General features: G+C 37.4%; 1 protein-coding gene across 3 annotated transcripts in view; it reads left to right on the top strand.

The window, feature by feature from the left end:
* Window positions 1-190: 190 nt before the first annotated feature.
* Window positions 191-18213, top strand: part of RANBP3L (RAN binding protein 3 like) — a 67699-nt gene continuing 49676 nt past the window's right edge. For all 3 annotated transcript variants that reach the window (XM_074357109.1, XM_010955519.3, XM_074357106.1), the window contains exon 1: window positions 191-840. In XM_074357109.1, coding sequence (XP_074213210.1) covers window positions 750-840 — 91 coding nt within the window. In that variant the 5' untranslated portion in view covers window positions 191-749. The remainder of the gene's footprint in view (window positions 841-18213) is intronic.

Raw genomic sequence — 18213 nt, 5'->3', positions numbered from 1 at the left:
GTTTTAATTATAAACAAAGCAGCAGAAGTCAGATATGTGATTACTGCAACGTCAGGGTATCTTTTTAGAATCTCTGCTTTGGTCACTATTATTCAAAGCAACTCCAATGTCATTTCTTGCCTGCTTCTTTATGCTAATCAGCCTAGCCCACTCGGCTCCTCCCCCTTCCAGCCTCCCTTAAGAACTGTTCACTTTCAGCTGTCACAGAGGGTAACTCAGACCAGGCTTAGAAATCACTTGATTTAACTCAGGAGCACTTTTTTCCTTTGTGTATGTGTTACTCTAGCAATCATCTCTATAAATACTCACGGCACGAGATTTCATGCCAGCAGAAGGAGTCAACAACTGCAAAACTGTCATCTGTTAGACATAGTTATTTTGCAGGATTTTATACTATTAAGTGGTATAAGTTATTTTGCAGGATTTTATACTATTAAGTGGTATATAAGGATTTTATACTATTTCAATGTGTTTTGAAATGAAAGAAGAATTAAGTTGTGTTTTTCTCCAAATGAATTGTCATCTTCATATGTAGGAGAAGTTACAAGTTGGTAAATAACTTGAATTTCAAGAGTCATGACTAGTAAACACTTGGAAGTTTATTAGAGAAGTGAATGTTTTTACATGCAAGGACGAGATCTGCTTGTACCTAGATGCTTCTGGGTGTCGTATGAAGACCATTTTAGGTGATTGGCCGAGGGAAGGAAATACTCTAGTGATACTGAAGCCACAGTCGTACTGCCAGTACCATGTCTGCTATACAAAGAAAAGGCAGCAGCCACCTGGTCAACAGTTTGCACACCTGTAGACTGAAGCTTCCGGGGGATCAGCAACATCATGGTGAGTCAGTCAGGCTAATGGCTTGTGTGTTCTGTGACCTGTCCATTTGCATTCCTGGAAGGAAGGTGGGCTGGGGAGTACCTGGAGAATCTCTGTTGTGAAATGCTTTGCAATCTTCCATTTTTAAATTCTGAGAATAGACATAATAGTGATTCGTAAGGGTGAGTTAACTTGGATTCACTATTGATTTTTAAAGGACTATGGAAGACTATCAAGAATACATATTCCTTGGAGTTGTCACCCTGAAATTTATATGCTTACACTGCTAGCCACTGGTGCTTTTCTAGAGTATTCTGGATTTTGTGTAATTCAAAACACCCATCTGGGCAAGGCTGAATCAGCTACAGGGGGAATTTGCTGAGAGTGGCTTTAAGTTAGTCTGGAACTTTCTCCCTTGTCCTACCACTAATGGTACCCTTTTGGATTTAAAGTTTAAGCCTAATTTTGTCTGGACCTTTGGCTTATTCATTTGTGGGCAAAATAAATATATTCTTGGCTCTTTATCTTTTATGGTTCTGGAACAGCTAGAGACAGACAGGGAAAAGTGTCACATTTCACATGATGGGCACTCATTCAGAATAAACTCTCTACCATGCAGCCACTTTCACCATCAGTCTTTTAAAAATTTCAAATCCACTACTCAGCCAGCTGCATCAATTAGGGGAAGATGGTTTACACGAATAGACAAGATGGTCCCTCCAATCCAGTCTGTCACGGACACTAAAGGACACTTATAGCCAAGGCTGGTTGCCGTCATGGGTGACATCACCCCCCGAGTTAAGGATTTACCTCAGACATCTCTAACTTCCCCTCAGTGCCCTGTGATGCCCCTGCCTATTGTGGATCTAGGCCATGAGCTCTTTGTTTGTTTTTCCATAGACACAGTTTTAGACTTCAGTGGCCATGGAGTGCTGGCTGAAGGGCTGGAGCCTCCCCTTTCCAAGGTGGCATCTGTGTGCTAACCTTTGTATGAATGTGTCAGGCCGCCTCCTTGCTTCAGTTCCTGGACTTAATGCTGTAGAAGGCTTAGTATAGTGTGGGTAGAAAATACTTCATATTAAATGAAAACAGCAAAAAATTTTAAAACCCTTCTGTGCCATCAGGCCTCATATAAATTATTTTGAACTAACTGCTTTAGAATGCAGAGCCCTAGAATGTGCCAGGGTTTAATCATAGCTCTAGAAAATGTACTTGCTTCTCTATTAATAGTCAATCCTAATTCATCATAGGGTTTTTATTTGCTGCTTATTTTGTTTGAAATGTTTAAAGCTACCTTCCTGCCCCGACAATTGTTGTAATATTTATTATAGAAAATTTGCTAGGGGGAGCATAAAGATGGTAGAAATCACCTATAAAAATCACCACCCAAAGATAATTGTTATTAATAATGTGATGTGTAGTCTTCTAGCCTTCTTTTCTATGCACATATACAGATTATTCTTTTGCTTGATTTTTAAATAAAAACAGACTTATTTTATACATAGAGTTTGCAAACTGTTTTCTAACTCAACAATAGATTATGAACAAATTCTCATGTCATTATATATTCTTCTACAGCCTTATTTTAACGGTTGTATACTATTCCTTCATATGGTTGTAGCAAAATTCCTTTAGGCAATTCACTACTGCCAGACATTACATTGATTTCTAATTTGTCACTATTATAAACAACACTGTGTTTAACATACACTAATGAATCAATCATTGCAGAGATAATATTATCTTCTTTGAATACATTCTTAGAGTTGGAACTGTAGGATCAAAGGATATGCATGTTTTTAGGATTTTGGGAGGGGGCAAATAGGGATATATTCTCTGTAATACTGGGTATTATTTAAAAATTTTCCCCCAATTTTATAAGTGGAAAATAGTGTCCCACTGTTGTTTTAATTTAAGGCAGGCTGTCTTGATGGCCTCTCCCTTACTGGCCATATCCAGAGCAGCCTGGAAATATCATTATGATGACATACTTCCCAAAATATCAACAAGACTAGAAGTCTGGTCTCCTTTCACAGACCGAGGCTTTTGCCTAGAATGTTTTGAAAGCAACCATACTCTTCCACAGCCGAGTCTCAAAATATCTGCCCACATAAACCACAATCCATAAAGCTGGGAAGCATGCTAGTGCAATCCAGACTGGTCATTGACTGCTACAAGAAATGCCATCTAGAGATCTGAATTGACAGGTGACACTGGGTAGTGTTTGTATTCCAGTTACTGTTCTGGAGTTTAAAAGTATTTATTCCTCCGAGCTATATTTGCATCTTGCTATTATGTGACAATCAGCAGAGGTCCAAGGAAGCAAAGGCACTAGTTTCAGAGAGTGAGGTCTGGTTGTGGATTTATTCACTGAGGTACCCTGAGCTCGTGGCTTTGGCCTACCTCCAGCCAGACTATGACTCCAGCATAGAGACCATGATTAATTGACACGTAACTCTTCTGAGCCATGACCAGATTCAACACATACGTACTTTCCAGCCCTCCATGCTAGAGCTAAGGTGCTTAATGTTAACTCAGAGGTATTTAACTCTTTCCACTGAGTCACTCACAAAATGTACTTTTTGGGTGACCACATAGATAAAAGTCACTTATTCTTCAGAAATTATCTGGACAATGACTATGCAAAACACTGGGCTAGATGCTGGGTATGTACATTGAACTAAGCCAGCCAAGCTGTGTGGCTTCCTGTCTGCACAGACTTTCTACTCTATGGCCACAGATGCTATACCAGCCCAGAACAGAAGTCCAGAAAGCTGTCTTCCTATTTGTTGCTTCTTCTGTGATATTTCAAATCCATTTATCTATAACATTGATCTGAGATCACATTTTTAGACATTAATTTATATGTCTCTAAAAGCCTTAACACAAAGGTCAGTACACATCACATGTATTAGGCAGACTTAACCATCCTTATGTTTTATAATACTTTGAAGTTCACAAAGTAGTTTCACATCTACTACCTTATCTAATCCTCATAACAACCAAGTGAGGTGGTGGTCTCAAGGCTCCTTCAAGAAACTGAATGAACAGGATGTCTACACATGTGAGTGTGCACACATACATACCTACATATGTACATATGCACACATGTGTATATATACATATGTATATGTACACAGTCACATATGTAGACATCCTATTGGTTCTGTTTCTCTGGAGAACCTTGACTAAATACACTGCCTCACCTGGTGGTTATGAAAATTAAATAAGATAATGTCTGTGAAACTACTTTGTTAACCTCAAAGCATGTACATATATATATATACATACACACTCTATATGTACGTGTGTGTGTAGATAGATAGACATAGATATGGATAGATAGAGATTATTTTAAGGGATTGGCCCACACAATTACAGAGGCTGGCAAGTCTAAAGTCTGCTACATGGGCCAGCAGTTAGGAGCCCCATGTGAAGATCCAACAGATGTTGCAGTTGAAGTCCAAAAAAGTCTGCTGGCAGAATTTCCTCTTCCTTTTGTTCTAGCCAGGCCTTTAACTGATTGGATGAGGCTCACCCATGTTATGGAGGGCAGTCTGCTTCACTCAGGGTCCACCAATTTAAATGTAAATCTCATTCAAAACAGCCTCATAGAAACATCCAGAATGTTTGACCAAATATCTGGCACCATGGTGCAGCCAAGTTGACACAGAAAACTAACTTTTAAAGGTAAGTATCAGTATCCTCATTTTAAAAGATATGGAAACTGAGAATCTTCAAGGTCAAGTGATTTTTTCCAAGGTTACACAGTTATTAAAAGCTACATTTAGTGCACTTTCTGCTATATATAGCTGTCTCATAAAATCCGTGATTCCTAGTGTTACGTTTAAACATTTTTCATTGGTCCATATCAGAAAACCTTCTCTGCAGACCCAAGAGGCATTGGATTTCTCCTGATTTTCTTTGTATGTTCTGACACTAACTTTCTGACAGCAACTGGGTGTCCTACAATTCAATTTAATTCTAACACTACCCAGAGTTAGCAAAGACTTCATAAGTTAAGGGCCCAGTCTCACAAGACTGCCCCACTTCAAATGCCAGCTACAAATTTCAAGTGTTTCCAAGCCACCTATGTTTCTGCTTGAACAACTACAAAGTCGAGACTTCTCACAGCCCCCTCAGGTTTGATAATTTGCTAGAACAACTCAAAGAACTCAAGAAAACTATATTCACAGTTACCATTTAATTATAAAGGATACAAATGAACAGCCAGATGAAGAGATACATAGGGTAAGGTCTAGGAAAATCCTGAGTACAGGCGCTTCTGTCCGCATGGAGTCTGGGCACACCACTCTCCCAGAACATCATTAAGTTCACCAACCAAAAAGCTCCACTGAGCTTGGTGTCCAGAGTTTTATATGGAATCTCATTATGCAGGCATGATTGACTAAATTATTGGCCATTATTAAGCTCTATCTCCATTCCCTCTCCCCTGGAGGTTGGGAATGGGGAGAGGGCTGGAAGTTCCAACACTCTAAACAGGTACTCGGTCTTTCTGATGTGACCAGCCCCTCCCTTGAAAGTATCAAAGGGCCCACCAAGAGTCACCTCATTAGCATAAAAAAAGACACTCAAATATCAGTCAGGAAATTCAAAGGGTTTTTGAAGCTCTGTGCAAGCAATGGGGGACAAAGATCAGGTATAGTCATCCCTTGGTATTTGTGGGAGATTGGTTTTAGGACTGGATGCTCAAGTCGCTTACACAAAATGACACAGTATTTGCATATGACCTATGCACAACCTCCTGTACACTTTGTCATCTCTAGATGACTTATAATACCTAATCCAATGTAGATGTTGTGTAAATAGTTATAAATACAATGTAAATGCTATGTAAATAGCTTTGCTTTTTGGAACTTTGTGGTTGGTTGCTTCTGGTGATAGGGAACCCTCAGATACAGAGGGTCAGCTTTATATTCTTTACATTTAATACTCTGGCCACAATTTTCTGCATGTGTTCTGTTAATGTCAAGACAGTTTCCTATAAGTCAAAAACTTGCAAATAAAGGAACACAGATTAATGCCCTCATTTATTTGTCTAATGCTTTCTTATTGAATACCTAAAAGATGATTTTCCCCAACGTTGCTTTCTATCATGTGCTTTCTGAGGAATTCAGTAAGAAAAACCAAGCTAATGATATTTTTCCAACTTTTTGAATTAAAGAAAAAGTGATTTAGTTCCATAGTGTTCTGATTTTGCTGCATTCATCATCATTCTTTGTATTTTAGCTGCACTTCTCTTGAGGGTTTCAAAAGGCACTGTCTCACTTAGATCTTAGTAAATATAAGTATAAAAGCTAAGCCTTGCCTGTTTACCCTGTCATCAAATTTACTCTGAATCTAAACCATAAAACACAAATTACATTTAGTTTGCTGCAAATGCACTATTTCCCTTAAATATATTCTGTGAACATTCAAGAGTGTACTTAGTTTAGAACACCTATAGAATTTAAGTGCTGGGGAGTGAAGATACAGCCATGAGGAAGGGAACCCAGTAGTATCACACAACGAAAATTGCCTTTTATATGAAAACGTAATATAAAAATACATGTTACATTTCTCAAAACAGATTTGTATTGGCTTTCCTTTTTATGTGATTCTAAGTAGTGACAGTTTGTGTACAACATGACATCTCTTGGGTGATATATGGTTAAAACGGACTGGAATTAAAGGAAGAAAACTACACTTTTCTTCCTCCAAAAGGAAGCCTCAAAGAGGTAGTTGCATTCTTTCTGCAAAGCGTTTAAAGCCACAGATTGATAGAAACAAATATAGATCATTTTCAAATTATTAGGAAGGGGAGAACTCATATTCTATTATTAGACTTTATCAATGTTCAGGCTTCCACCTACGACTGGAATCCCTTCCATAATGAGCCTCTCTAATAGTTGGCTTATGTGAGGATTGGGAAAATAAATGTAGTGACTTAAACTTCAATTTCCTACCTTCCACTCATTTGGATGGCTACTACCAAAAAAAGAAAAAATAAGTATTGGAAAGAGGGTGGAGAAATTAGAACCCCTGTCCTCTGTTGGTAGGAATGTAAAATCATGCATCTGCTGTGGAAAGTAGTATGGCAGTTTCTCAAAATTTAAAAAGGATCATCCTGTGATCTAGCAATTCTACTTCTGGGTATATACCCGAAAGAAGTGAAAGCAAGGACTCAAACAGATACTTGCATATACAATAGCCAAAAGGTGGAGGCAAGTATGTATTCACTGACAAATAAATGGATAAACAAAATACATACAAGAGATTTTTATTCAGCCTTAAAAAGGAAGGAAATTCTGACATGTGCTACAATATGGATGATCCTTAAGAATATTATGCTAAGTGAAAAAAGCCAGGCAAAAAGACAAGTACTGTATGATTCCACTAATGTGAAATATCTAGAGTTGTCAAATTCATAGAGACAGAAAGTAGAAGGGGGGTTGTCAGGGGCCTGGGCAGGGGTAGGAGGAAGGGTGAGTGGGGAGTCACTGTTTAATGGTTCTAGTTTTGCAAGGTGAAAGAGTTCTGAAAATTGATTATACAGTGTGAATACAGTTAAAACTACCATGCTGTACACTAAAAAACGGTTAAGATGGTGCATTTTATGGTACGTGTATTTTATCACAATTTTTAAAAGCTATGGCTGCCCAAAGCCATCCCTAATTACATTTCTGAAGTTAGACTTTAAAAAACAAAAACGAAAGTAAAAATAAACAAACCAAACCACCTCTTTCATTTTCCTGTTTCCAAACTAAAGCTAGGAGGGAAGATTCTGCTCATCCCTGACTTCTAAGAGTCATCTCTTTAAAAATATTAATAAAATTAATAAGAGCCTAATTAGATTTATCAATAAAAAGAGACAAAACATATTATCAGTATCAGGAAAGACAGTGTCATTATAGAACCCACAGATATTGGAAAGATAATAAGGAAATATTATAAACAACACAGTGCCCGAAAGATGCAGGAAAAAAATGAACAAAATACAACATCCTATAATGTAATTTTAAAAGGATTTGGAAGGGAAAGGTACTTCTTCAACCTGATAAAGAACTTTACAAAAAAGCAACAGCTAACACCGTAGTTTTACTATCAAGTGAAAGGCTGAACACTTTTCTAAGAACAGGAAGAAAACAAAGATGTCAGCTGTAACCCCTTCTATTCAGCATCGTACTGGAGGTCCTAGTGTACTGAGGTAAGAAAAAGCAAATAAAAGGCTTACATATTGAAAACGAAGAGATAAATCTGTTTTCATTGAGAGAGAAGTACTAGTCTACGTAGAAAAATCCTTAGGAATCTACCTGCCCCCGACCACAAAAATACTAGAACTAATAAATGAGTTCACCAAGGTCGCAGGGTGACAGGATATGAAATCAGTATTTCTATATATTAGCCAAGAATCATTGGAAATTGAGAATTTTTAAGTATTCTTTCAAAAGAAAAAAAAAGAAAATATTTATAGATTAATTTAACAAAATTTGTGTAAGGCCTATACACTTAAAACAGACCTTGCAGAGAGAAACTAAAGAAGATTGAATTAAATACATAAATGGGAAGGCTAAACATTATTAAGATGTCAGTCCTTCCCAGGTGATCTAGGGAGTCGAGGCCATCTCAATCAAAATGCCAGCAGCCTTTTTTTTTTTTGACAAATTGATTTAAAATTTATAAAGAAATACAAAGGACCTAGAATAGCTAATTAATCTTGAAAAAGAAGAACAAAGTTGACAGCTTACACTTATGGATTTTAAGCTATAATAATCAAGGTGGTATAAAAATGGTATAAAGATAGAAAATTGATCATTGAAACAGAAGAGAGAGCCCAGCAATTGACCTATTCATGTGTGGTCAATTGATTTTTGACAAAGATACCAAGATAATTCAAAAGAGGAGAAGACAGTCTTTTCTGTAGTAACCCTGGAACAAACAGATAAACATATTACTAAAAATGAGCCTCAATACCTACCTCATATAAAAATTTGAGATGAAATATACTAAAATGCAAAAGCAAATCTACAAAGCTTCTAGAAGAAAACAAGAAAATACCTTCACAAAATTAGAATCAGCAGGTTTTAGACAGACACAAAAAGTGCTAACCATAAAAAATAGATAAATCAGACTGTCAACATTAAAAGTATCTGTTCTTTAAAGGATAACATTGAGAATAGACAAGACTGGGAGAAAATATTTGTGAAAAATAAATCTGAAAAAAGGCTTGTAATCAGAATATGTAAAGAACCCAATGTAAACAGTTTGATTAGAAAATGGGCAAATGATCTGGCAGGCACATCAAAAGAGGATTTACAAATGGCCAGTAGGCACATCAAAAGATGTTCAACATAATTCATCATTACGGAAATGCAAATTAAAATCACTGTGAGATACCATTTCACATTCACTGGAATGGCTAAAATTAAAAACACTGATAATATTATGTGTTGGGGAGAGTGTGGAGAAACCAGAACTCCCATTCATTGCCGTGAAGTGGTGTACCACTTTGGAAAATAGTTTGCAGTTTCTTATATAGTTAAGTCTAAACGTATGATCTAGCAATTATATTCTTAGGTATTTTCCCAAAAGAAATGAAAATGATGTGTCCACACAAAGCTTGCACAAGAATGTTCATAGCGGATTTTATTCCTACCAGCACTGACATGTGAATAACCTGATACAAGCAGGTAAATGGAGAAGCAAATTGTGGTGTATTCATACACTAGAATACTACTCAGTAGTAACAAGAAATAAATTACTGATACCTGCAACCACGTAGATGAATCTCAAATGTGTACAACACCTTAGAGATAAAGATAAGAGGCAGACCCTGTGGGATGAAGGACCAAGTTATTAGCACACATGTAACACATAACCAGCATGCTTCCACACATGGGCTGGAGAGCTATGGCAGTAGCATACATTTTAACCCCTATTGATACGCTGTGTTATGGGAGGCCATCTACTGAGGATGCTCTAGACATCTTAGATGGTAAGTTCCACTAGGGGAAGATCCCTTTCAAAACTAAGATTCTATGATTTGCCCATAATTATTTCGTTCATGTTGATGCTGTCACTTTAACTGTGTTGTACAAGTCCTTTGAGAGCAGTTAACTGGGTTTATACTCTAGACTACACCACAGTGCTAGTGTGTCACTTATAAACAAATTACATTTATGGAGTGTTTGTCATATGCCAGACACTGTTTTAAACACTTTTTGTGCATTGATTTGTTTCTTTATGAAAGCCTCATGAGGCTGGTATTGACCAAGAGCTCACAGCAGGGGTCTAGAGGTAAGACCCTAACCCAAGAACCTTGACTCAGAGCCTGTGCTTTAACTCATGCTCACTGCCTCTTATCTGGCACAAAATAGATGCTCAGCTAAGCACGTGTGAAGGGCCTCAGTGATGGCTGGTCCTTGAACTCAATATGTAGTTCAGTTGTTTAAAATGTGTTGTTTTTGAAGTCACCAGCTAATTTCTACACAAACTACTAATCACATCCAACTGTCTCCCAAAAGGGGCTATCTGACTCTAAGACAAACAGGTAAGAAAATGCATCTGTATCAATGCAAACATATCAGCCCAGAGCAAGTGGCCCGCTTGCTGGCCTAGCAGTTTTCATTCAAATTTATACAACAGCACAGACCTTATCTCTCACACTGCATGAAGTGTGAAAGATAGCAATGTACTGTTTTTAGAACTGGACTGATATGATCTTGGAGAAATAGTTTGTGCTTTTGACAAAATAAACAACTGGTATCTAAAACTCCAAATTAAAAAGGAGCTAAATAATAGTCATTGTTATAATTTCCTTTTTAATTTAAACTCAGGACTCTATTGAAAAAGTGCTGGCTCAACCATTACATTAAATCATTAACCTGACCTGAAATCTTAATCAACATTTAGGCAAGGTAAGTTTCACACCTGAGTTGCTTTTTAATGAAATCTGTTCGCAAATCTAGCATAATATCCAAAAGTCAGGATTCAAAATGCAATAAATACCCATATTCATTAGGAAGCTGCATTCCTTCTACCCAATGGTCAGATAACTCACCGCCTGTAGTGGCAATAAACAAGCAAGACAGAAGTCATAGGAATAAGATCTAGACTTCTAGCAAGGGATGATGGGCTGAAGATATCTTGGTACAAACTAAACTAATATCAAAAGAGCACACAACACATCCGTGAGTTGAGCCAGAAGGCAGGCAGGGGTTAAACTGGAACTGAGGAGATGGGACTTAATCTCACAGGAGAGAGAAGGAAGAAATTTTTTAAGTGTCTTATATTACCCAGAATGGGCTTCAGGTCCTAAAAGAATGCCAAGAGGATGTAAATTCCTTTCCCTCAACAGATTCTGAAAACCTACCAGACCTCCAGAAACTACAGCTCAATAACTTAATCCTGCCTGTAGAGCAGGGATTCATCTCAGAGGAAAAACCATACTTCAGACCTACATACTGACTGGTTTAAGTAACTGGCACCAAATCCTTTCTTGTTCTGGTAAAAGGAGGTATTATATAACAAGAGGGACGCTGTTATCTAGAGAGAAGAGAATAAAGGAAAAAATCTAGCAATGTTGGAAATGGACCATTTTGGTCTGGGTTTGGCTGTGTTAAACAGAGAAATGAAGCTGCAGATGAAGATTTGTGTGGATGTGTGTTTTTATAAACTGAGCATGGGTAAGACACATACCAGCACTACAGATAATGAGGTCTTGGTTGTTTAACAAAACCAGCATTGTTACAAGGGGCTTCATTCTCAAATGTGGATTTGTTTTGGTGTTATTCACCATTTTTCTTTTTGAAAATTGAGTAAGCTAAGATTAATTAGTAGAAATGATTGTTTTGATAGTGGGATGAAGCAAAGTACGTTTAGAGGGATTTGTGGAAAGCAACTAGCTACAAATTTAAAGATGAGGAAAAAAACAATGATATAGAAAGCAAATCTTAAAAAAAAAAAACTCACCATAATAAATGTGCTGAACTTCTGTCTTTGTAAATGTCTCTCATATAGCAGGTAATTATTTACCAAATAAATCAATATGTGTCTTCCCCAAAAGTTCCTCCAAGTGACTGATATTCATAAATCATTAAATGTTGGGGATTCAAAGATCACAAAGTACAACTGAATTTATGTATTAGAAAGCTGAAACTAGAGGAGAGAAGTAGCCTGCTCAGTAGTTAGTGCAGAGAGCTAGGACTATATTTCATCTACACTACATCTATCTAATAATTTTATGATATGAGGACCATCATTATTAAAAGTATCTAAAATGGTTAAAAAAATTAAGATGAGATAAACATGAGTTTATCCTCATTTAAAAAAATACCCATAAGAAAGTATTTACTTGGCATATAATAACCCTAATATTAGCATGTAGACAAAATGATGAGTTTATAAGGGAAGGAGGAAAGGAGAAATGGGAGGAGTGGAGGGAAGGAAGCATGGGTGTTAGAAAGAAATACAGAGTCAAATAGAAGCAAAGAAAGGAGGAGGAGGCAAATATAGAAAGCAAATCTTAAAAAAAAAACAAACACCATAATAGATGTGCCAAACTTCTATCTTTGTAAATGTCTGATTTAAAAAAAAAATCTGATTAAAAAAAAAAAGATCCAAAATGTGGTATACACGTACAATGGCATATTACTCAACCTTTACAAGAAATAAAATTCTGTTGTTTTTTTTTTAGATGGTATCCTTTTAAAAAAGTTTTCTTTGGGGGGAGTAGGTTTATTTATTCACCTATTTATTCAATGGAGGTACTGGGGATTGAACCCAGGACCTTGTGCATGCTAAGCATGCGCTCTACCACTGAGCTATAGCCTCCCCCTAGGAATAAAATTCTGACACAGGCTATGACATAGATGAACCTTGAAGACATTATGCTAAGTGAAATAAGTCAGACACAAAAAGACAAATATTGTATGACCACATACATGAAGTACCTAGAGCAGTCAGACTCACAGAATCAGAAAGCAGAACAGTGATTACTGAGAGCTGGCAGGGAGAGTGGAATGAGGAGCTGGTGTTTAGTGACAGAATTTCAGTTTGGGATGACGGAAAATTTCTCAAGATGGATGGTGGTGATAGTTACACATCACTGTGAAAATACCTAATGCCACCAAACTGTACATTTAAAATGGTTAAAATGGTAAAATTTATGCTACGCATATTTTCCCACAATAAAAAAAAAACACTTTAAAAAAGACATCACATAATTACAGTATCTCCTCTAATCCTTTCATCTTGACTTGTCATAATAGTTGAATGATCATAGAAGCTTGAAGGAAAGAAAATGAATAAATATAAAGGATTGTCCTGTTTTTTTTTAAGAATTTTTCAAATATATGCTTGAAAAGAGTTCAATTTTTCCTCCTGTAATTTCCCTTAGCGTGATGAACAAATGTTTCTAGTAAAGTTTACAAATTGCTACCTGGCCTTTACTTCTCTCAGACTAGTTCTTTTTATTTTACTTTACTTTACTTTATTTTATTTATTTTTATTGAAATATAGTCACTTTACAATGTCGTGTTAACTTCTGGTGTACAGCATAGTGATTCAGTTGTGTGTGTATATATATACATATTCCTTGTCATATTCTTTTTCATTATAGGCTGTTACAAGGTATTGACTATAGTTCCCTGTGCTAATTCAAACTAGTCTGAATGCAGCGTAGTAAGACGTGTGCAGAAGCATCCGTGGCAGGCAGCACAGCATCCCTGCTCCACTTCTGTGCCCTGAGGCCCAGCAGGGCATTTCAGTCCTCACACGTAAGGTGAGGGTGAATGCTGACCTCTGGAGGCTTCTGTGAGCTCCCAAGAGGAGAATATGGTCCAGGCCTCCCGGGCCTGACAGTGCCTTGGGTGGCAGCTCTGCTCCTTTCTTACTGCCCAGGCCTCCGAGCTCTTGTTCCCAGTGGAATAACATCCATTTATTCCTGTGGAAACTGCAAAACAAGGAGCCTTTTCTCCTGCTTGCTCAAAGGCTCAGGACAAAGGGGGATATGTTTAAGGAAAGGAGTTTTGGGATTGGAAGAAGTTGCAATCAAGCTTCTCCATCCGGTCTGTGTCCTTGGAATCCAGGAGGGAATTTAAAAATAGTGTGCTTCTTTGCTGCAAGGGAAGAGCTTACATCTATCTGGATTCAAGATGTGAAGCTGTGTTTCAGCCATACTGACTTATTAATAGTCTTTGTGAAGAGTGATTTAATTCTTACTAATGTCGTATTTTGTGTCAAAATCACCTCTTTAATTTTAGCAGTACAGAAAACATTAGAGAATTACTTAAAATGAACCTGAACAGATACCATTTTAAACCTGTACCCGTGCCTGCTCAATACTTGTCTTCAACATGTCAGGAAACCTAGGCTATATTTCTACTCCCACCTCCCTCACCAAAACGGAGAGACCCACTTATAACATACGGAGGCATTTTCACACTGCAAGTTATTCTGAGGGGAAAATATGTGATTTATAAATGCTGTCAAATGAAATATGTATTTCCAAATGGCACCGAGTTGACCAAGCACATCCCAGGACACGTTCTGCATCTTTATTACCCCAGGGGCATAAACGAAGGAATGGTGTAGAGAAAGAGAAAATAGCTTTTTCCAGCATTATCAATCCAGAGGGCCCACGTTTGCTGCTGACAAACATATTCGAGGAATCAAAGATTGCAGGTAATCTTATCACAGAAGCACATAAATTATGGAGAAATGGGTATGTTCCATCAAAAGTAATACATTCTTCTGAGTCATTTCTGCCAGTGGCTGAAAATAAATATTGACATGGAGATTTTAAATTGCTAGGCTCACCACGCCACGTGCCTGCTGACATTCTCGAACAAACCTTCTTAAAAGTCAAATATGAACAGAAAATGGTAAAAATAAGTGAAGCACCTTGCATGTTTATAGATGGCAAAACAAAAGTGCAGGAAGACTCACACGGTCTGGGATGACATTTCAGCCAGGCTGGTACAGACCACAGAAGCAGGAGCGCTGTCACAGCACAGGTACATTGCAGCTCCAGAAGAGAAGCAGCTGTAAAATGGGCATTTAACTCACAATGGAAGACAAGAGGGAGCCTTTCTTAGAGGAAAAGGCATGAGGTTCAGAGTCACCTCTCAAGTGTTTTGGTCCCAGGTCTCCAGGTACTAGTGGTGTAACAAGACTTGCGCACGTCTTGTAATTTTGGAGCCACAGTTCTCTCATAACATAAGGGTTTAATAACTTACCTCTTGAGGATCGAATCATGTAATCAGACTCACAGTTTACAGAGCATTTCTCATCTGCCAAGCACTGTGCTTAGTGCCTTACCTACATTACCTCGCTTAATCCTTATAACTTTGTGAAGTATGTCTCACTATCCCCATTTTACAGATGAGTAAACTTGGGCTCAGAGGAATCAAATGACCTGCCCTGGCTCACAGTTAGTGAATTGAGGAGGTGGAACTTGAATTCAGTATGCTTTCCTTAGAGTTTTAAAACTATGCGTTCTGGCTCTTGGTAGTCATTCATTTAGTCACCAAAGATTAACATATTTAAGCATGTTTTATAGTTTGTAAAGTATGACTCAAATATACATTTTTATATTATGCATGTACATAAAAGAAGCATCATGGGTGATCAGCAAGGCCTAACTTTTAGGTCATATAAAGTTAGACATTTCAAAAGGCAAAAGGTTAAAGATTAGTCATGACATGAATAAGCATGTCATATGGTACTGTTTAAGAAGAAAGAAAAGGAAATAACTCAAAGAGTCATGTTTTGACACAGAAACAATAGTAAAATTTAATGGTGTGTGCTGTCATGGCTATTGAGAAAGGTCTGTTGAAAAACAAGGTCTTCATGAAACTGTTCTACACACTGATCATCCCCAAATGCAAAGCATGTGTACATCACGACCATGTCTTTCGGGATTCATTACAGGACATTCTCAAAAACAAAGCCAGTTTCTTCCGTCATCACTGTATTTTGATCGACAGGGTGATTTTGCCAGATGTTCTGTATCGAAGGACTTAATGAAAATTTTCTGTTCTTTAAAATCTGTGAACTTCTCTGTTTATAATGCTATTAGTGAAGTAAATGACGTTAAGAAAAGAAAAGAACTTTTCTTCAATTAAATGGTTGCTGCTGCAAATTTTCAGATGCTAAAATGCAAAAGAAATTAAGTCACTGGCGATAGCCCACTACAACAGATGGCTGGATTATGAATTAAGCAGTGCGGTTTGGAGTTGGAAGTTTGGGTGAGAATGCATTCAACCCAGAATTTTCAGGGGCTTGGTCCTACCTCTAGAAGGGTAGCAAGTCTGTGTTTGACACAACCTCTGGTTCTTTTCACTTCTTGCTCACATAAGATACTTTTATTATTTTTATGTCTTGGTTTTTCAAACTTGATCTGTGTCTAGACCTAGACCAACCCAATGGAGGAAAGAGTCTAGAATCTTTGAAACTTATAATGAATATATCCCTTGAAGACTAGCAGCATGAGAATCAGATGAGTTCAGAAAATGGAATGAATTAGACAACGTTCTGGGTGTTAATGGTTATATTCAGTAGGTTGAGAGAAAATTTTCTTATCTTCTTCTCCAATGTCCTATTCAGAATGTCCCATTCTGAAAACAGGAACTTCTTTATCAGAATGGTATCAATGAGAAGAGGAATAGCTCTCTTTGTTTTATTCTCATATTGATTTTTTTCCTCTAGTGTGTGCTCACAATGAATCAAAACTAAGAAATGCTAGATTTCTTAGAGTAGGCAGTATATAACTTCATTTCCAACAAAAGCTTAGAGCAGTTCAAAAACTTCAGAATTGAGTTGAAAACAGCTAATGTTTTCTCCTTTTACTTCATATACTGTATTCATTACAACATGCTTGTATTCACAGTACACAAAATTGGTCACAACTTCAGCAGGGATAAGCAGGCTGGAGTCGTTCCAGGAGGGTCCATTCATCTTGTGTCTCAGGTTGAGCTTTATGAGTTCATCCTGACCACTTCCTGTGTAAACTGCCTGTTTCTCTCTAGAGTCCCGGTTATTTTACCTTCCAGTCAGTACACAGCATCTCATAAGATAGAATCAAGAGCGGCGCATCAGTCAATAATGTCACTCTGTGGCCCTACCGCCTCCTTTTGAGATTTTGGTGGATAATTTGTTGTTTGGTTTATCCCTTTTGTGTTTTCACAGAGTTCCGTCATAAATGGCTAGAAACACATACAGAACGTCTTATGCCTGCGGTTCCTTTGTGAATTAGCACAGATTCCTCTTTCTTCTGGAGTTATAATTTGTCATTTCTTAAAATTATTGTCAACTATTTTAACATAGATTTGTGTTTCTGGTTTTTTTTTTTTTTCTTTTAAACCAAGATTGTGATTCAGACCCTCTGTGTCTCTTCTCAGGGTTCCATACAGAGATTAAGGTTACCCACCAGGATTTATCTCTTTTCTACAGAAGATGTCATTTGTTATGCTTGAGACTTCAGATGTTTCAAATTCTTGTTGAAAAATCTTTGAACTATGACAAATGCTTTTGATGTAGTTTATGCTTTCAGGCTACAATTTTGCTTTGCAGAAAAAAACCCCATTTTAATTGACATTTAATAATCTCAGGCAGAGACATTTTCTAAAAATTTTTCTTCCATGAAAAAGTCAGATTTCAGACATATTATATTAAAATGGAAGACAAACTTTTGCATCAGAGAAGAAATCATTAATTGCATCAAGTGAAACAGCTGAATGGCTGATTTCAATATCAATATCAGTATTTCAATATCCTAACCACAAGCATTTCTTTTAAGTCTTCAGAGTAGCCCACACTGTATCATAATAATCATAGAATGCAGTTTGAGCAGTGATTATTTTCTCATTAATTTTCAGGTTACTCAGAACGTCTGGAGGCTTAGTTACTAACTCCAGGAGTCTTCACTGCCCTGTTCCTAGGTTCGGTTTCAGTTGACAGAAACCTGGAGGAGCTCTAGAGAACTGCTTCTCAAACATATATACACATACACAAACGCATATACAACCCCCCTGGGGATCCTGTAAAATGTAGATGTGGATTCTATAGGTCTGGGGTGGGGCCCGAGAGTCTGCATTTCCACCAAGTCCCCAGTCAGTGCTGCTGGTCTGTCTGGACCACACTTTGAGGAGCAAGGATCTCTAAAACCATCTCTGGGCCATGGCCATGGCCTGAATTCAGAAACTTCCTGATATTAAAAAGGGAAAAGAAAGGTAGGAGTGCAATAAGGAGAAGTGAGAAGAAAACTAGCAGTAAGAATAAGCTAATGAGTGAAAGGGAAAAAAAAAAACCCTTTGAGGAATAATGAGGAATTTTCCCCAGAGCTAACATACAGCAGCTAGGTGACTGCATATGACACAGGACAGGAGAGGAGGA

This window comes from Camelus bactrianus, chromosome 3 (assembly GCF_048773025.1).
Source record: "Camelus bactrianus isolate YW-2024 breed Bactrian camel chromosome 3, ASM4877302v1, whole genome shotgun sequence".
In the NCBI taxonomy this organism is placed as follows: Eukaryota; Metazoa; Chordata; class Mammalia; order Artiodactyla; family Camelidae; genus Camelus; species Camelus bactrianus.
This window is presented reverse-complemented; position numbering and strand designations above follow the sequence as displayed.